This window comes from Hippocampus comes, unplaced genomic scaffold, assembly GCF_001891065.2.
Source record: "Hippocampus comes isolate QL1 unplaced genomic scaffold, H_comes_QL1_v1.1 scaffold248, whole genome shotgun sequence".
NCBI classification, from domain to species: domain Eukaryota; kingdom Metazoa; phylum Chordata; class Actinopteri; order Syngnathiformes; family Syngnathidae; genus Hippocampus; species Hippocampus comes.
Window position 1 is genome coordinate 1,458,017 of NW_017806277.1, and position 16,033 is coordinate 1,474,049.

At 40.4% G+C, this 16,033-nt stretch overlaps 1 protein-coding gene and 1 long non-coding RNA gene across 2 annotated transcripts in view; one reads left to right on the forward strand and one right to left on the reverse strand.

Annotated features, from left to right (window-relative positions):
* Positions 1 to 16,033, forward strand: part of pknox2 (pbx/knotted 1 homeobox 2) — a 118,630-nt gene that overhangs the window by 97,439 nt on the left and 5,158 nt on the right. Inside the window, exons 5-8 of the mRNA XM_019857754.1 lie at positions 5,989 to 6,160; positions 12,814 to 12,999; positions 13,111 to 13,246; positions 14,235 to 14,332. Coding sequence (XP_019713313.1) covers positions 5,989 to 6,160; positions 12,814 to 12,999; positions 13,111 to 13,246; positions 14,235 to 14,332 — 592 coding nt within the window. The remainder of the gene's footprint in view (positions 1 to 5,988; positions 6,161 to 12,813; positions 13,000 to 13,110; positions 13,247 to 14,234; positions 14,333 to 16,033) is intronic.
* Positions 867 to 12,560, reverse strand: LOC109507985 (uncharacterized). Its single transcript, XR_002166579.1, has 3 exons — positions 12,518 to 12,560; positions 9,403 to 9,404; positions 867 to 1,005 (listed from the first exon to the last, which is right to left on the reverse strand). It is a non-coding gene; the product is annotated as an uncharacterized LOC109507985 (long non-coding RNA).

Below are 16,033 nucleotides of genomic sequence, written 5' to 3' on the forward strand. Positions count from 1 at the left end.
CGCCTCGGCAAAACGTAAATTAACTATTCCTTTATTGAAACTACGAACATTTAAAATAATGCATCAAAACAGAAAATCAAGCGAGAAAATCACAAAATAAATTCTATAGCCCCACTACAGAATTTATTTTGTGATTTCCTCGTTTGTGAATACAGCACACAACCAAGGAATGAATAACAAGCACTTCTGAGACAGTCCAGTCCCCTCCAATTTACTGACATCCGATCGTTCTGTTGCTGGTACGCTCAAGGAAATGCCAAAATAAATTCTGTCGGGGGTCTATAGAATTTATTTTGTGATTTTCTGTTTTGATGCATTACTGTATGATCAATTTTCGTAGTTTCATTGAAGTAATTGTTAATTTACGTTTTTTTTGGAGGTGGCCATGAACGCCTCTTGAGTAACGAAGAAGAGAAGGCACGGAGACGGACAAAGACGTACCTGTAGCTCCATCTAGTGGATGCATTGTAGATTGCGCCTTATAGACCAGTGCGTGCAATATATGAAAAAAAAAATACAAAATAGACCAATCATTGAAGGTGCGGTACCGTATTTCCCGCTCTGTAAGGCGCACCTAAAAGTTCAAATTCAATTTGATAAAAAACCAACAATGCGCCCTGTAATCCGATGCGCCTTATATATACAATACAATTCAATACATCATATGGTGTAACAGTCTCTTTATACTGTATTCCCCATTGATTTCTTTCCCTGTTCGTGTTCCTATGCCATCGAGTGGTGATTATTAGCAGGAACCAATTGTAACCAAAAAAGGTTCTGTCCGACACTAATTGGCATGTGCATTCGCCAACACACACTGAAACAGACAATTACTCTGTGAGCTCTGCGCAGCCATTATGAAACGAAGATAATACCAAAAGCTTAGTTAGCTCCTGACTAAAGGAAGGAAAAAGGAGAAAAAGAGCCTTCAAGGATATTTAGCCCCTTGTGGATGTGAGGCCATGAGATTTGTGTGCCTTGTTCTTGAATCAATTGTCTTCATAACTTTTGTCTTCCATTTATTTATTTTTTTAATGCTGTTTGTATTTATATGTTTCAAGTCCGTGTTTGTCATCAGTTCTCATTGTTACAGCTACAGCGGTTGTGAAGGCTCTATTGCAATAAAGCTGTGTTGTATTGTATTTCCTTTTGCGTAGCAGCATCAAGTGGATGCATAACGCAACCACATCCATTATGGTAGCTTCTATTCTATATATTAAAACAGTTTTAAAAAAGTCAATTTATTGAGAGTGCTCCTTATAATCCAAAGCACATTATAGTGCAGAAAATACGGTAAATTGACACAAGATAATCATTATTTCAATATTCACACTTTTTGTGCCATTTTTATCTAAAATGGGTGACTTGGCTCAATAAAGCTTGGGTAACATCGTTTTAAATTTCTTTCGCAGCCAGGATTGCTCTTGGTTCATTTTATCTTGAATGTACAACTGAAAGGAAATGCATTTTTTCCTCACAATTTAAAACAGTTCACAGGTGTCTTAGAAAGCATATCTGTGACATGTTTACAAAATTACATTTGTCAATTGAATATGCATGTGTATGTGGTGCATGTCGGGGACACATTGCCAAAAACAAATGCTGCCCATCATCACATGCTGGCAAAAGTCAGAACGGCTTGCTCACAGTCATATTTTGGGAAATAGGCAGCTCATAAAATATGTGTATGTGTGAATTCACACTTCATTCGTATGTACTCTCAATACCTAACTGTTGAGATTTCAATTCAAAAGTAACTTTTCCATAATACATCCTGTATAGAATTCATCTTAACACAGAAGGACTTCCATTGGCCACATACTGTATCTTTCATTGGCCTTTTGTATCTCAAATCGCCCATTGCTTTGTAGCATCTGTCCACAAAAAGTCTTCATACTCTGTCACGATTTGGAAAATGTATCATTTATACACCCTTTCAGGCACGGCGGTTACTATAGTGGACAGTTTATCATGTGATCAGGTTTCAGGATACATGAAAGGGTTCAGAAAACAGGAGTGATTCAGCAAGACAATTTTATTTTATTTTTATAATGAAACAAGTCATTTCAGAATAGTACAAGCATTAAGTAAAACAGCAAAAAAAAAAAAAAAAAACAAAAAAGAATTGTCAGTCATTTTCAAAATTAACTGTGAACAATTTGCAAACTCTCCCAGGATATGTTATGAGTGGAACTCGATACTGTTGTATCATGTTTGTGTTTCCCACAAGCTTTATTTTTTTCCATGCTGTTGAAACTTGTAACGTATGGCTGGTGGGCAGCACTGTGGACCACACAAGGGTGTTCTGGTGCCAGCACCTGTTTCGGACAATTATGTCACATGCTGTGAGTGAGTGAATGAATAGAAGGTTTTGTAATGTATTCAAGGTGGCACTAAATGATATTTAACCCTTTCATGCACCCTGCAATGTGATAACATGGTAAGCTGTCCACTGTAGTAACCGCTGTCCCTGAGAGGGTTAATCAAACCCTTTATCTGATTATACGGTTCTATTACCAGATCGATTAAAATGATAATGTTTCACCTTACTTCTTATGAACTTTCTATAACACCTGCAACAACAAAGTCGAGATTTGGTCGAAAGGTTATTTATATATATATATATATATATATATATATTTTTTTTTCCCGGAATTTTCAGGAAAGTCCACTTTCATCTCTGGATATAAAAATAGAAGCCCAAAAACAAAAGGTTGCCTGTATTTAGATGTTGACCATGATTGTAACATGTCTCAAATAAGGTCAGAATGGAATTCCTGAAAGCCCTTTGGGCCGGGAGGTCCGAGCTGTGAAGTCTATATATATATACACACCCCCACCCGCATCCTCGCGGTCGACCTGGGGCCAGTCCGCTCACTACCGGTCGACCATGACCGCTTGGTTGGGCACTGTTGTGATATTCTAGCCTAAATGTCCCATAATACTATAGTAAGCCAATCTGCCCTATAAACTTTGAATGTGTGGAATTGGCACATTTGTTGTCTTAATATTAGTCATTTTTCTTTGTTTCTAGATGAATTGGAAAAGGCAAGTAAATTACTCTGAATCACTAGTTCTTAACCTTATTAGAGGTATCGAACCCAACCAGTTCATATGCAAATTCATCGAACCCTTCATTACTGAAAAATAAAAATTCAAGAAGTGTTCCTCCAGAGTTGCTCAACATGGCATGACAAATCATGCAGATAGGATGCTGAGTCCCATCACGTTCTGCGATGCATGTGAATCAATGAAGTACATATTCGTCTGACCACTTCATTTTTTTACTCAACATGGTTAGCAGGTATTAAAACATTCTAAAAATATCAAATGCCGTACCATCACGACAGTCACACGTTGACTACTGAGCAAGCTAAATTTCCCGCAGCACTGATTGGACAAGCAATGTAATGTGATCATCTCCAGCCAGTGATGGTCAAGCGGGCATGTCATAACTAATTGACATGTTGAGTCGGGTGTGTCTCCTACACGGCAGAGGCTCCGTCGAACCCCTGAGACTGATTCACCGAACCCCTGGGGTTCGATCGAACCCAGGTTAAGAACCACTGCTCTAAATATTTAGTGTGCAAATATCAATTATACGCCCCCAACAGATTTGGTAGAAAACCTTGAGATTCCTTTCAAAATAAATATTTCTGCATGATGAAATTAAATCACAATAATTCAACCACAGGTGAGTCTAATCGTCCATAAAATTCAGAAAATTAGGATTATGTGTGCTCAAGTGAAGCGCTTTGTTACAGCTAGAGCTGTCGAAAAGCATTGTATAAATAAAGATGTATTGTATTGTATTGTATTGTATTGTATGGAGAAAAACTCATAAAAAGCTTACTTTTCAAAGGGGTGGGACTCATGTTGAGCACAGTGGAGAGCACCGGAACCGAATTTTTTTTGTGCTGAGATCGTCCTTAGTGCCTGTGTAATAACCAGGCTAATTTTTATTCAACCCTCCACAAGTAGACATTAAACAGACAAGGCAGAGGCTCTTTACTGTGCATGTAACCCTCCTGCTTACTATGCTGGCCACGTCTGTCTGAAGGAGTGACATTAATTTGGGATCAGGCAGATTAGAGTATAATATAGAGGACTATTAGAGGATGCAAATGAGAGTCACAGGTTAGTCTGAGGAGGGGCCTTGCCATGCAAGCGGGGTTCTTTGCAAGACAACACAGTGTTTGGAATGAATATGCATAAATGATTTAGGTTGGGGGAGCGGCCCAGTGGTGGACTGACTGGTTAGCACGTTGGCCTTAGTACAGAGGTGCAGGGTTCGATTCCAGCTCCAGGCTTACTGTGTGGAGTTTGCATGTTCTTCTCATGCCTGCATGGGTTTTCTCCAGGTACTCCAGTTTCCTCCCTCATTCCAAGGCTGATTGGACAATCTAAATGGTCCTTAGGTGTGATTGCGAGCGTGAATGGATGTTCATCTACGTGTGCCCTGTGATTGGCTGGCAACCTGGTGAGGGTGTCCCCCACCTACTGCCCGAAGACAGCTGGGATAGGCTCCAGCACCCCCCGCCACCCTTGTGTGAGGATAAAGTGGATTGGAAAATGGATGGATTTAGGTTGGATAAACATTGAACTCTTTTTGTTTCTAAGGCTGCTTTTGCCTTTTTTTTCTACTGTTTGATTACATCCCTGATATCAATTTCAGAATGGTACTGTCATGAATTTCCCTGGTGAGCCAAATTACAGGAAAATAACTTCAAGAAGTTCTTCCTTATTTTACGGCCTTGAAAGTGAATTTTCAATCATGGTCCGATATCGTTCTCCGTCGTAAATCAAGCTTCGGGCTGCACATTGAGCTGAACCAATTAGGTGCAATAGAAGCCAAACCAATGAGGGGACGGAGTGTCACGTGGCGAGGTGGACCCAAAAAGCAGGCAAGAGGGAGGAGCAGGGGGTATTTGAAGAAGTGTATTGATAAAACACAGAAAACTAAATCCTAAACAAACATAGTCCAAAGTATCAAACAAAAACCATGACTGAAGCTAAAACAGAACCATGACCAAAACAAACGTGACAGCAGCAGAGAAACGGCAACAAACAAACATGACAGTAGCAAAGAGCAACAATGACCCGACCATGAGTGGTCGGGCTGGGAGTCCTTTTAAAGCACTAATTACCTAATGACCAACAGGTGTTCAGCTGCAGCCCTACAGTGCCACCTGTTGGTCCCAAACCGAATCATGACACGGAGAAACTCACTCATCGCAGGGTCTGCGGGATGGCTTTCTGTAGGTGAATCTACAATCTGATTGGCTAAAAGAAGAACCAGCATTTTCAGTGCCGTGAGTGTGGTTGATGTCTGCACTTGAGGTCTTGAAGGTGTTGGATGAAATGATATGTGCAAGGCAACACATCAAGGCTGAAATCTGATTGGACCCCAAAAAAATAAGTCAATCCCCGAAGGACTGGGAGTCGTGCAGTCATGATACACGCAATAAAATGAAGACAAAAGACTCTTGGAAATAAATTATTTCCACTGCATTTACCGTATTTTCCCACACTATAAGGCACACTTTCGATGAATGGCCTATTTTAAAACTGTTTTCATTTATAGGGTGCATTGCATTATAAGGCGCATAGAATAGAAGCTACAATAGTGGTTGAGGTTGCGTTATGCATCTACTAGATGGAGCTACGCTATAGAAAATACAATACAATACAGCTTCATTTATATTGTGCTTTCACAACCGCTGCAGCTGGAACAAAGTGCTATACAGAACATTTAAAATACTATATCCAAAAAATCGTAATTTTAAACCATATGTCAGGCGCATCGGATTAATAAGGCGCATTGTCGGCTTTTGAGAAAATTGAATGGTTTTAGATGCGCCTTATAGCGCGGAAAATACACTGAGTTGTAAATGTAGGTCTGTGTTTCTGACAGTGTTTGCGCCTGCGGAGACGGCCCTGATGGCACACCACTGATTTGTTGGGCCCTCTTATTTTCTTTTTCCCTAGACATCCGTTGTTCCCCCTGCTGGCGTTGTTGTTTGAGAAATGTGAGCAGGCTACACAGGGATCTGAGTGCATCACGTCTGCCAGCTTTGATGTCGACATTGAAAACTTTGTTCACCAGCAGGAGCGGGATCATAAGCCTTTCTTCAGTGAAGATCCAGAGCTGGACAACTTGGTGAGTTATTTGGTTTCATGAAATATCTGCTCATAAATAACATTGAGATGAAGTACTGGGCTGGTTTATAAGAGTAGTGGTACATCTGGGCCGCTGCAAAGACTAAGTTTGGTAATATATGGAAATACATGTTTTTGTTTGACAAAACCCTTATAGCCGCTAGGACTGTGCACTTGGCATGTTCTTTCTTTGCCTGCATCCACCCTGAGGCTTTTAAATTTGACTTTTTTTGTATCTGATGTTTGCTGCACCATTTATCTTCACTGAAAACACAAACAAGCACATCAGGTGGAATAATTTGCACAGGTATTGAAGAGTTATGGTATCCACTAGTGAGTAAACTCCTTACATGTTTGTAAATATTTCCTTGTAGCTTTTCATGGAACAACACAAAGGAAATTAGACTTCGCTACAATGTAAGGTAGTCAGTATATAGCTTGTATCGCAAATGTGTATGTAAAGATGCCTCTCGGTGAAAGTGTCCACTATCAATATGCCGTGTAGCCACCATTATTATCCAAAACTGTGTGACCCCTCTTGATCTTGGAGTTCACTAGTGCTTCAAAGGTTTCCATTTGAATTCTTTTCCACCCCTCCATGACATTATTACATAGCTGGCAGATATATAGAGACTATGTGCTCCACAGATGCTTAGTAGGTTTAAGGTCTGGGTACATACTTGACCAATCCACCACTTTTACCCTCAACTAATTTCATTTAAAAAATGTGTTAGAAGAGGTCTCTGTTGAATTCTTTCACAATCCACAAGATTTTTGCATTAGCTCATCATGTTAGCAATATACTGTAATGTACATGTAGAGAAACAATCAATTACACTCATATTCACACCTATGGATAATTTTGAGTCTGCTTCAGGACACCAGATAGATGACAACCTTCAGGACCCTAATACTGGTCCGCTCAGAAGGATGTAAGAGTTTGTGGAGGGGGGGGCGTAATCTGTGTGACTTAGGGATGGTGTGAAGTGTGGTGGTTGGTTGTCGTGGAAACTGATGTTGGGTCTGGGTAAGGTGTGCGGAATGAACAAGGAGTACAGAAATGAATCTGGAAAACTGAATAGCCGTGTCCAGAGTGCCCACCTAGGTTTGATGATCTTTTATGTTTAGACCTGTGATTTTTCTTATCCCCCCTCCACACCTCATTCTGCTGGAGTTTTAGCTCCAGTTTACTACTATTAAGTCCTTTGCCAATTTTGGTCTTAACTTGAGTTGATGCTTGAGCCTTTTCAAACTCTGATCTTGTCCCAGTGTGGATCACAAAGCACATCCCAGCCTGTGCACTCAAAGCAATCCTGCAGCACTTTGCTTGTTGTTATGAGAGGCCTTTGAACTGCAAGACCATGCGGAGGAGTTAACAACATGAGGTTGTGGTCCAATAATCCAGATGGGGGCAGGGTCGTACTGCTGCACGCATCTCTTGTGGTTGCATGCAGCAAGTCCAGGGCTTGATTGTCCCTTGGTGTACAGTGGACGTTCTGGTTAAAAGTTGGGAGTACTGATTCCATCCAGCCTTTAGTGAGTCATATTCCAAGTTATGATGGTAAAGGCCTCTGGGTGGAGACTCCGTAACCTGCCAACAGGTGTGTAAGTTCCGGCTGCATAGCGACTGGCACTTTCCACTTGTACACTGAGTTGAGGAGAGACAACAGCTGGTCAAAATCCATAATTAGCATTTGCTCTGAAATAAGGGGTCAGGGTAAGCAGTGGCACATGTACCCCCCACCACACACACACACACAAAAATGATTAATGACAGAGGGGTTTTATCATTGGGATATTGTCATGAAAGACACCTCACAACTGTTTTAGATAGTGGGGCGGAAATGCATCATGTCTCCTTGAGATCACTCTGAAATGTTTAGCTTTGTAGGTGGAATTCTTTCCTATTCGTGGTTTCAGTACAGCTTCAGCTGTTCAACAGTCGAGGATTTCCGCTGTCATAATGCACGATACATTTTCAGTGGGGAGCAGGTCTGGGCTGCAGGCAGGCTACTCTCGTATCTGCACTCTTTTACTACGAAGCCACACAGTTGTAATATGTGCCAAGTGTAATTTGGCATCGTCTTCCTGAAATAAGCAGGGGCATCCATGAAAAAAACGTTGCTTGGATGGTTTTATGTACCTTTCAGCATTAATGGTGCCTTCACAGATGTGGAACTTACCCATGCCATTGGCAATAACTAACACAGCCCCATAGCATTACAGATGCTGGCTTTTGAACTTTGTGCCCCTAACAGTCCAGATGGTTCTTTTCTTTTTTGGCTCGAAGGACATGAAGTTCACAATGTCCAAAAACGATTTGAAATGTGGACTCATCAGACCACAGAACACTTTTCTACTTTGCATCAGTCCAGTTTAGATGAGCTCTGGCCCAGAGAAACCAGCGGTGTTTCTTGCAATTGTACATTGAGGAACATTGTCCTGAGACTGTTCAACTATTTCATCATCTAAATATTCACGAAGAGGTGAACCTCACCCCATCCTTGCTTGTGAATGACTGAGCAATTCAGGGAAGCTCCTTTTATAGGCAATCATGACATGCACGTTCCCACTGAACCTCATCACTTGTGGAATGTCCCACAAAGGTGTTTGATGAGCATTCCTCAATTTTCTCAGTCTACTTTTGGAATGTGTTGCAGCCATAAAATTCAAAGTTAATGATTATTTGCCAAAAACAAAAAAAAATTTCAATTTAATACTCCACAAACACAATATGAATCATAATACCATGTTTAGACTAGTGGGAGCTTATAAAACATACTGTGTTACTTGAAAGGAAATATCTGACTTGACTTCCCCTTTAAACTGAAAATTGTATTAATTTCAGACTCTCATTAATTTCAATCAATTAACTCATTCACTGCCATTGACGCCTGTGGAAGTCATTTGGAATCAACATTCACTGCCTCATCTCGATTTTCAAACTGGATGGGTTGGAGAGGGAGCACTGTAGAATTCAGTTGAAACCAGATTTTGTGTACACATGAGAAATGATGAGGGAGAACATGGGCACAGGTTGGAAGTCGGACAGGTTTTGACATTTTACACTCAAAGAGAGCGTGTACCGCATTTTCTGCACTATAGGTGCACTGCATTATAATGCGCATAGAATAGAAACTACAATAGTGGCTGCGGTTGCGCTATGCATCCACTAGTTAGTGCTATGCTAAAGAGAATACAATACAATGTAATACAATGTTATTTATATCGAACCTTCACAACCGCTGCAGCTGTAACAATGAGAACTGGTCACAAACACGGACATGAAACATATAAATACAAATGGCATGACAAAATAAATGAAAGACAAAACTTATGAAGAAAATTGAGATTCAACAAAAACGCATTAGAAAGCCGCACTGTCGGCTTTTGAGAAAATTGAATGCTTTTAGGTGTGTATTATAGTGCGGAAAATACGGTACATGGATAGCTTTAGCATAGCAGAGGACTGTAGCAGTCGTTCGCAGAAATGTGTGCGTCGTGATGGTGACAATGTATGACACAGATTTTGGATGAATGATGGGCGCCATGTCTTGCGAAGGAGGCATTACCGTTATATTAAAAGCTCCTTTTCTTTCAGCACATAATTTTACATTATTTATTATTATTGCTCCCCGTAAATGTTGAAGCACAAGCTAGGTACTGTACAAAATGGATGGATTAATTAATGTTGGCCACATAGTCGACCCAAGATGACACAATCACAGTGCTCAACATAAATTACACCCGTTTGAATATTAAGCGTCTATCAATTTCTCAGTGCATGTAATTTTCTGAATTTTAATGATTAGTGGACTCTTGTGGTTGAATTTTTGTGAATTACAAGGTTTTTATCTCCCTTGAAACAAAGACAGATACAAAACTTTATGAGAGTACGCCGATGAGGGTTGAACAGTCAATTAACCCTGCATCTGTGTGTTTTATGAGGCACAGGGTACAAGCGTCCCTCCCAGGGGCCACTCATTTTTCCTCCCCATGGTAATGTCACATTGGGCCTGACTGGTTACAATGGGAGCAAAAGTCTGTCTTGTTATTAAACTCACCGAGTTTAATTAGCTGAATTTTCTCCTCCTTAGTCAAGCGCATTTCTGTCCATTCTGTTGACCTTAATTTTGAAGGGGTTTATTGTAGTGTGTCTGACGGTGCGAAGAATATCAATGTCGTTGATGTTGAGACAACGGCTGATGAGAACAAAAGACGGAATATTTGATTGAAGCATCGGACATGCCATAGTGGTGAACACATCGCTCTTGTATGTCTCAAAAAGATTCACCTATAGACAAAATGTGTACATAGGTGTGAATGTGTGTTAGAATGTCCGAAATATTTTGTTTTACTTCCTTAGTGGTGACTGTTGATTCTTTACCAATACCAATTTCACACGGTATTTCAAATAAGAATTGACTCTTGACTTGCATCATCACGATGGCATTTCCATTTTGTGTTCTTTTGAATACTAAACAGATTACAACTACCGTTGCAATGCATTTAGGTTTTACCACTATTTTGGAGTCGTTTATTTGACATTTAGCTCAAAATTTTGCCATCTCCTCAAACTGCTCTAACATTTTTTTTGGTTGTTAAGATCATGTACACAGATTATCGACCCAAAATAAAAAGCAGAGACATTTCAAAATAAAACAACCAAACAATCATTTTATTTAACTCAGGGAGCATGTGTAATGTGAGCAAGAAAAAATAAATAAATACAGGAAACGAAAAACTATATCAGCAAAAGGTTCACATGGAAACCTACAGAAAGCGGGTAAAAGAAAACAGAATTGAACGCATGAAACACGAGAGGAGCTGGTCGCTGAAAAGGACAAAAGAACTGAAGACATCTATTTAAAAAAATAAAGCGGAAAACAAAGGAAATAAACCACAACAGCGGAAAAAAAAAACAAACAAACACAGGAGGACATAAAAGCGCAACGGGTGAAATTCCTAACTAATAGAACAGACACAGAAACGGTTTCTTTCTGACAGAAGTTTAGAAAGAGATGAGACAAACCAACGAGGAGGAAAAAAAAACAGAATCAGAGCATTGTTGACACAAAGATATCAAATTTCAACGTGTAAAATACTCCACCTATTGAACCCTTTAATCTGATAACTTGTCCACTGTAGTAACCACTGTCCCAGAAAGGGTTAAACCTAAAACAAATTCTAATTGCTCCCAACCCCCCCACATTAGTTATGCGTTATGACTGCTTTGCGCTTAATAAATTGATAGCAGTGTCTTTATTTTCCTGTCTTGAGAGGCAAAGATTAAAGCCAAAAAACGTGAAAGCTAAACAGCAACAAAAACTCTTGCTGATATGATTCTGCCTTTTGAAATACAGTGATCCCTCGCTCTAACGCGGTTCACCTTCCGCGGCTTCGCTGTTTCACGGATTTTTTTTTTGGGCAGTTTTTTTAATGCTTTTCAACAGTGAATTGCGTTCTGCATCCTGATTGGGTAAGGCACTGACCAACGTGAACAGTCTCCGCACCTCGTCTTTGTACATATATACCCCACAATGTCGACGAAACGTTCTGCACCGGCAAAGGCGCCTGAGGACGCGCTCAAGCAATATTATTTTACAGTACAGTATTTCCAAAAACTATTATAGTTATTTGTTGAAAATGTTTGTTTTTTTTGTGCTTGGGCCTGAAAACAGGTTTTGGTCTTTGGTTTCATTGTATACATAGTTCAGTATTGTATAATGACTGTAAAAAATAAATCTCACTACTTCACAGATTTCACCTATCACTGGTTCTTTTTGGAACGTAACCCCCGCGATTAACGAGGGATTACTGTATTGAAACCCTGTCCGTTTCGAGAAGCAGTGGACACAATTCTGAACAATACCATTCAGTGAGAGCATACAGTGCTGCTGTATATAACACCGTAAAGTGGGCAATCTAGGAGTGTGGCAAGTCAGGTTTTATGAAAGGTGTACCGTATTTTCTGCACTATAAGGCACACCTAAACACATTCAATTTTCTCAAAAGGCAACAGTGCGCCCTTTAGTCCGATGCGCCTAATAGAAAGAGAGTGTAACTCTCTATATATTCCCCATTGGGCTGTTTCCCTGTTAGTGTTCCAATGCCATCTAGTGGTGATTATTAGCAGGAGCCCAACACTAATTGACGTGCATTCGCCAACACACACTCAAACAGACTTGCTCACCGCAGCCATTGTGAAATGAATAATGAAGATAATACCAAAAGCATAGTTAACTACTGATTAAATGAAGGAAGGAGACAAGCAAGACTTCTCAGGATAATTCGCCCCTTGTGGATGTGAGCCCACGAGGTTTGTGTGCCTTTTCATTGAATCAATTATCTTCATAACTTTTGTCTTTCATTTAATGTTTTGTAATACAATTTGTATTTATGTTTCATGTCCGTGTTTGTGACCAGTTCTCATTGTTACAGCTGCATTGGTTGTGAAGGCTCGATATACAGAAAGCTGTGTTGTATTGTATTGTATTGTATTCCCTTTTACATAGCACCATCTAGTCTAGTGGATGCTTATTGTAACCTCAGCCACTATTGTCGCTTTTATTCTCTACCTTATAATCCGGAGTACTTTATTGTGCACAAAATACGGTATTTATATTGTGATCGTGTGCTTTTTTTCAACTTCAGATGGTTAAAGCTATTCAAGTGTTGCGGATCCACTTATTGGAGCTCGAGAAGGTCAATGAACTCTGTAAGGATTTCTGCAACCGATACATCACCTGCCTCAAAACCAAGATGCACAGTGACAACCTCCTCCGTAACGACCTGGGGGCACCCTATTCTCCTACGCACACCAATCTCAGCATGCAGCAGGTCAATTTCACACTTTGGACAGCTCTTATCTTATTATGTATATTACCACTGCTTGTTTTCGTTATTTTTATCTCTTCATTGTACGTATTGTGTTTCTGTATGATACCCCAGGAACTAAATCAGACCTCCTCTCCGTCCATGACCTCTGTGTCCAACCCTGTCAACCCTGCAGGGATTGTGGCACCCAGTGGGGGTTTGCAGCAGGGCAATGTTTCTATGACGACCATCAACTCTCAAGTGGTATCGGGTAAGAATTTGTACATACACATCTAATGAATGAATTTGGAGCTGATGAGAACACAGGTGGTCCAGTGGTTAGTGTGTCGACCTCACAGCACAGAGGTACCAGGTTCAATACCAGCTCCGGCCTCACTGTGTGGAGTTTGCATGTTCTCCCCGGGCCTGCGTGGGTTTTCTCCGGGTACTCTGGTTTCCTCCCACATTCCAAAAACATGCATGGGAAGCTGATTGAACACTCTAAATTCTCTCTCGGCGTGGGTGTGAGCATGGATGGTTGTTCGTCTGTGTATGCCCTGCGATTGGCTGGCAACCGGTTCAGGGTGTCCCCCGCCTACTGCCCGAAGACAGCTGGGATAGTATCCGGCACCCCCCGCGACCCTTGTGAGGATAAGCAGATTGGAAAATAGATGGATGGAGAACAAAGGTGCATGCCTCCATGAAATAGTGTTATAGTAAATAATACTAGACATCAGTGTGATAAATATTCTTAAAGGAGTTTTAATTAAATTTCAGATTACAAAGAGTGATTAAAGATAGAGAAAATAAATTCGTAATTGGTTTAATTGATTGGCTTATACGTAGGTTCAACTTCATCAAATGGTCCATGTTCACACATTGTTAGGTTTAGTAAGAGTGGTAATTATCCTTCGCTGGGTGCATGGCTGGCAGACCCTTCTAATGGCAACCGTGTACAGTGAAATGTTAATCCTGCCCTCTGGAAATCTCCTTTAACCTCAAATGAATCAATCTGTCATCTTTTGATCGCGAGACATTGAAGCGCTCAAACTGACTGTGGAAATTGTCTTGATCAAGGCTAATTAGACCAGCAGCGGAAAACAATTCTTTCTTCACAACCTTAATTCAGCAGTCATTGCTGTTGGTTGTCATGCTTTTTATTTACTTTTATGTGCTAAGACTCCACAAGTTGTGTGGGACTCGGATGTGTCAGTCTGCTGAAACTAATGGATTCTCATGACAGTCATTTCTCATGTTAGGTGGGACGCTGTATCAGCCGGTTGCTATGGTGACATCACAAGGACAAGTGTTAACGCAGGCACTGGCACCGGGAACCATTCAGATCCAGAACTCACAGGTAAAGCAGCACAGCATACCCGGATGTATACTTTCTCAATCCCATGATGACATACCCCCCAAAAATTTGATGTATGATAGGAAATGCAAAGAATTTACAGAGCGGTGAGATCGGCACCCGCAGATTCACCTACAGTATTCTCTTTTTTTTGGGGGGGTGGGGGGGTATTTCTTTGTCTTTTCTGTGATACTTTACAATCAGCCTTCCACCGTGCATTTCAATCTCATTTATCCGTGGATTTTCCCCATTTCGTGGGCTAGCTCAGTCAGTCTCCCCACCGAATAGCAGGTGTCGACTGTACAGTAAATAAGAAAACCTTTATTTGTCTCACAATGGAGAAATTCCCAATTTACAGCAGCAAAATTATGAAAGGGAGAAATTAGAAGACAAAAAGTTTATAAATAAATATAAACACATATATGTGGGTTTAGTATTTTGTTTTGGACTAAATTAAGATCTATTAGGCTCCACCCCTTCTCAATTAACCACAAGGGTCCCACATTCAAACCACTTCCCATACTCCACTCTTTAGGGAGGAAACATGAAATGCATGGGAGTAGTGGGGAACATTATTACCCGACAATTAAATTGTATGCGTGCACCCGTGGCTCCAGTGCAACATCCTCCAGGTTCTTTGAGAGAAATGTTATCTTAAGAATCTTTTCTGGCTCTAGAAAGGACCTCTCACAATTTACAATGTTGCTCGATGCACTAGAAACGTTGTTGTGTTGTCATGTGGTGGAACATAATATTGTTGTACTGGTGTGCTTTGTTATGATTATTCCAAATGTGAGCTTGGTCTGCACAATGCTCTGCTCTGGTTAAAAACCCACTTTTCCCACTTCCAAATGACGAGGGAGCACTTATCTCTTGGCTCTTAATCAATCGAACGTGTTCTGCTTTCTCTTTCTCTTCCGTTTTCTTCGCGCTCGTCTCACTCGTTGTCCCACCCTCGGCTGTTTGTCATTGGCTAACATAAAATGAGGTTTGTGATTGGCTGGCCCGAGCGTGCATTCAAGGACAAAAAGGAAATGTAAAAAGGAACGTTCATACAATACATCCTGATTTGTACAGCGTTTTCACAACAGCTGCACCTGTAACAAAGCGCTAAACAAAGCATTAACATAAAGTAAAATAATAAACACAACACATAACATAAAACACGGACAGTCGTGGAAACCACTTTGCCCTCACACGCTTTGTTGTTTAAAGCAGTTTGAGATGAAAGAGGAGAGAATCAAAGTGTCCTTTCACCAGTGCAGTTTTGGCAAAACCTGTTTAATTTGTACATACTCAGGTTAGGTGTGTTATGTTCATTTTTAGGTGATCATGTGTGATCCAGAACAAAACAGGTGGTAGAAAATGGATGGCTTTAAAAGAAGAATGTACAGTATTATCTTTCTTTTTTATTTCTATATATTTTTTGACCCACAGATGCCACAACAAATTCTTACACCCCTACATGGTTGCCCAACAGTTTGGTTTTTCTTCCCCAAAGAACTGCAAATTCATTGTTCGGAGTTTAATACCACTTGACAATCAATTTTCTCACTGCACATAATTCGGATGAACACTGAATGAACAATACAATGTGCTCCAAGTAATTATATATACCTGCATGTACATACACACACACACACACACACACACACATCAGGTTAAGACATTTCCTTTTTTTTTTTGTTTATATATATATATATA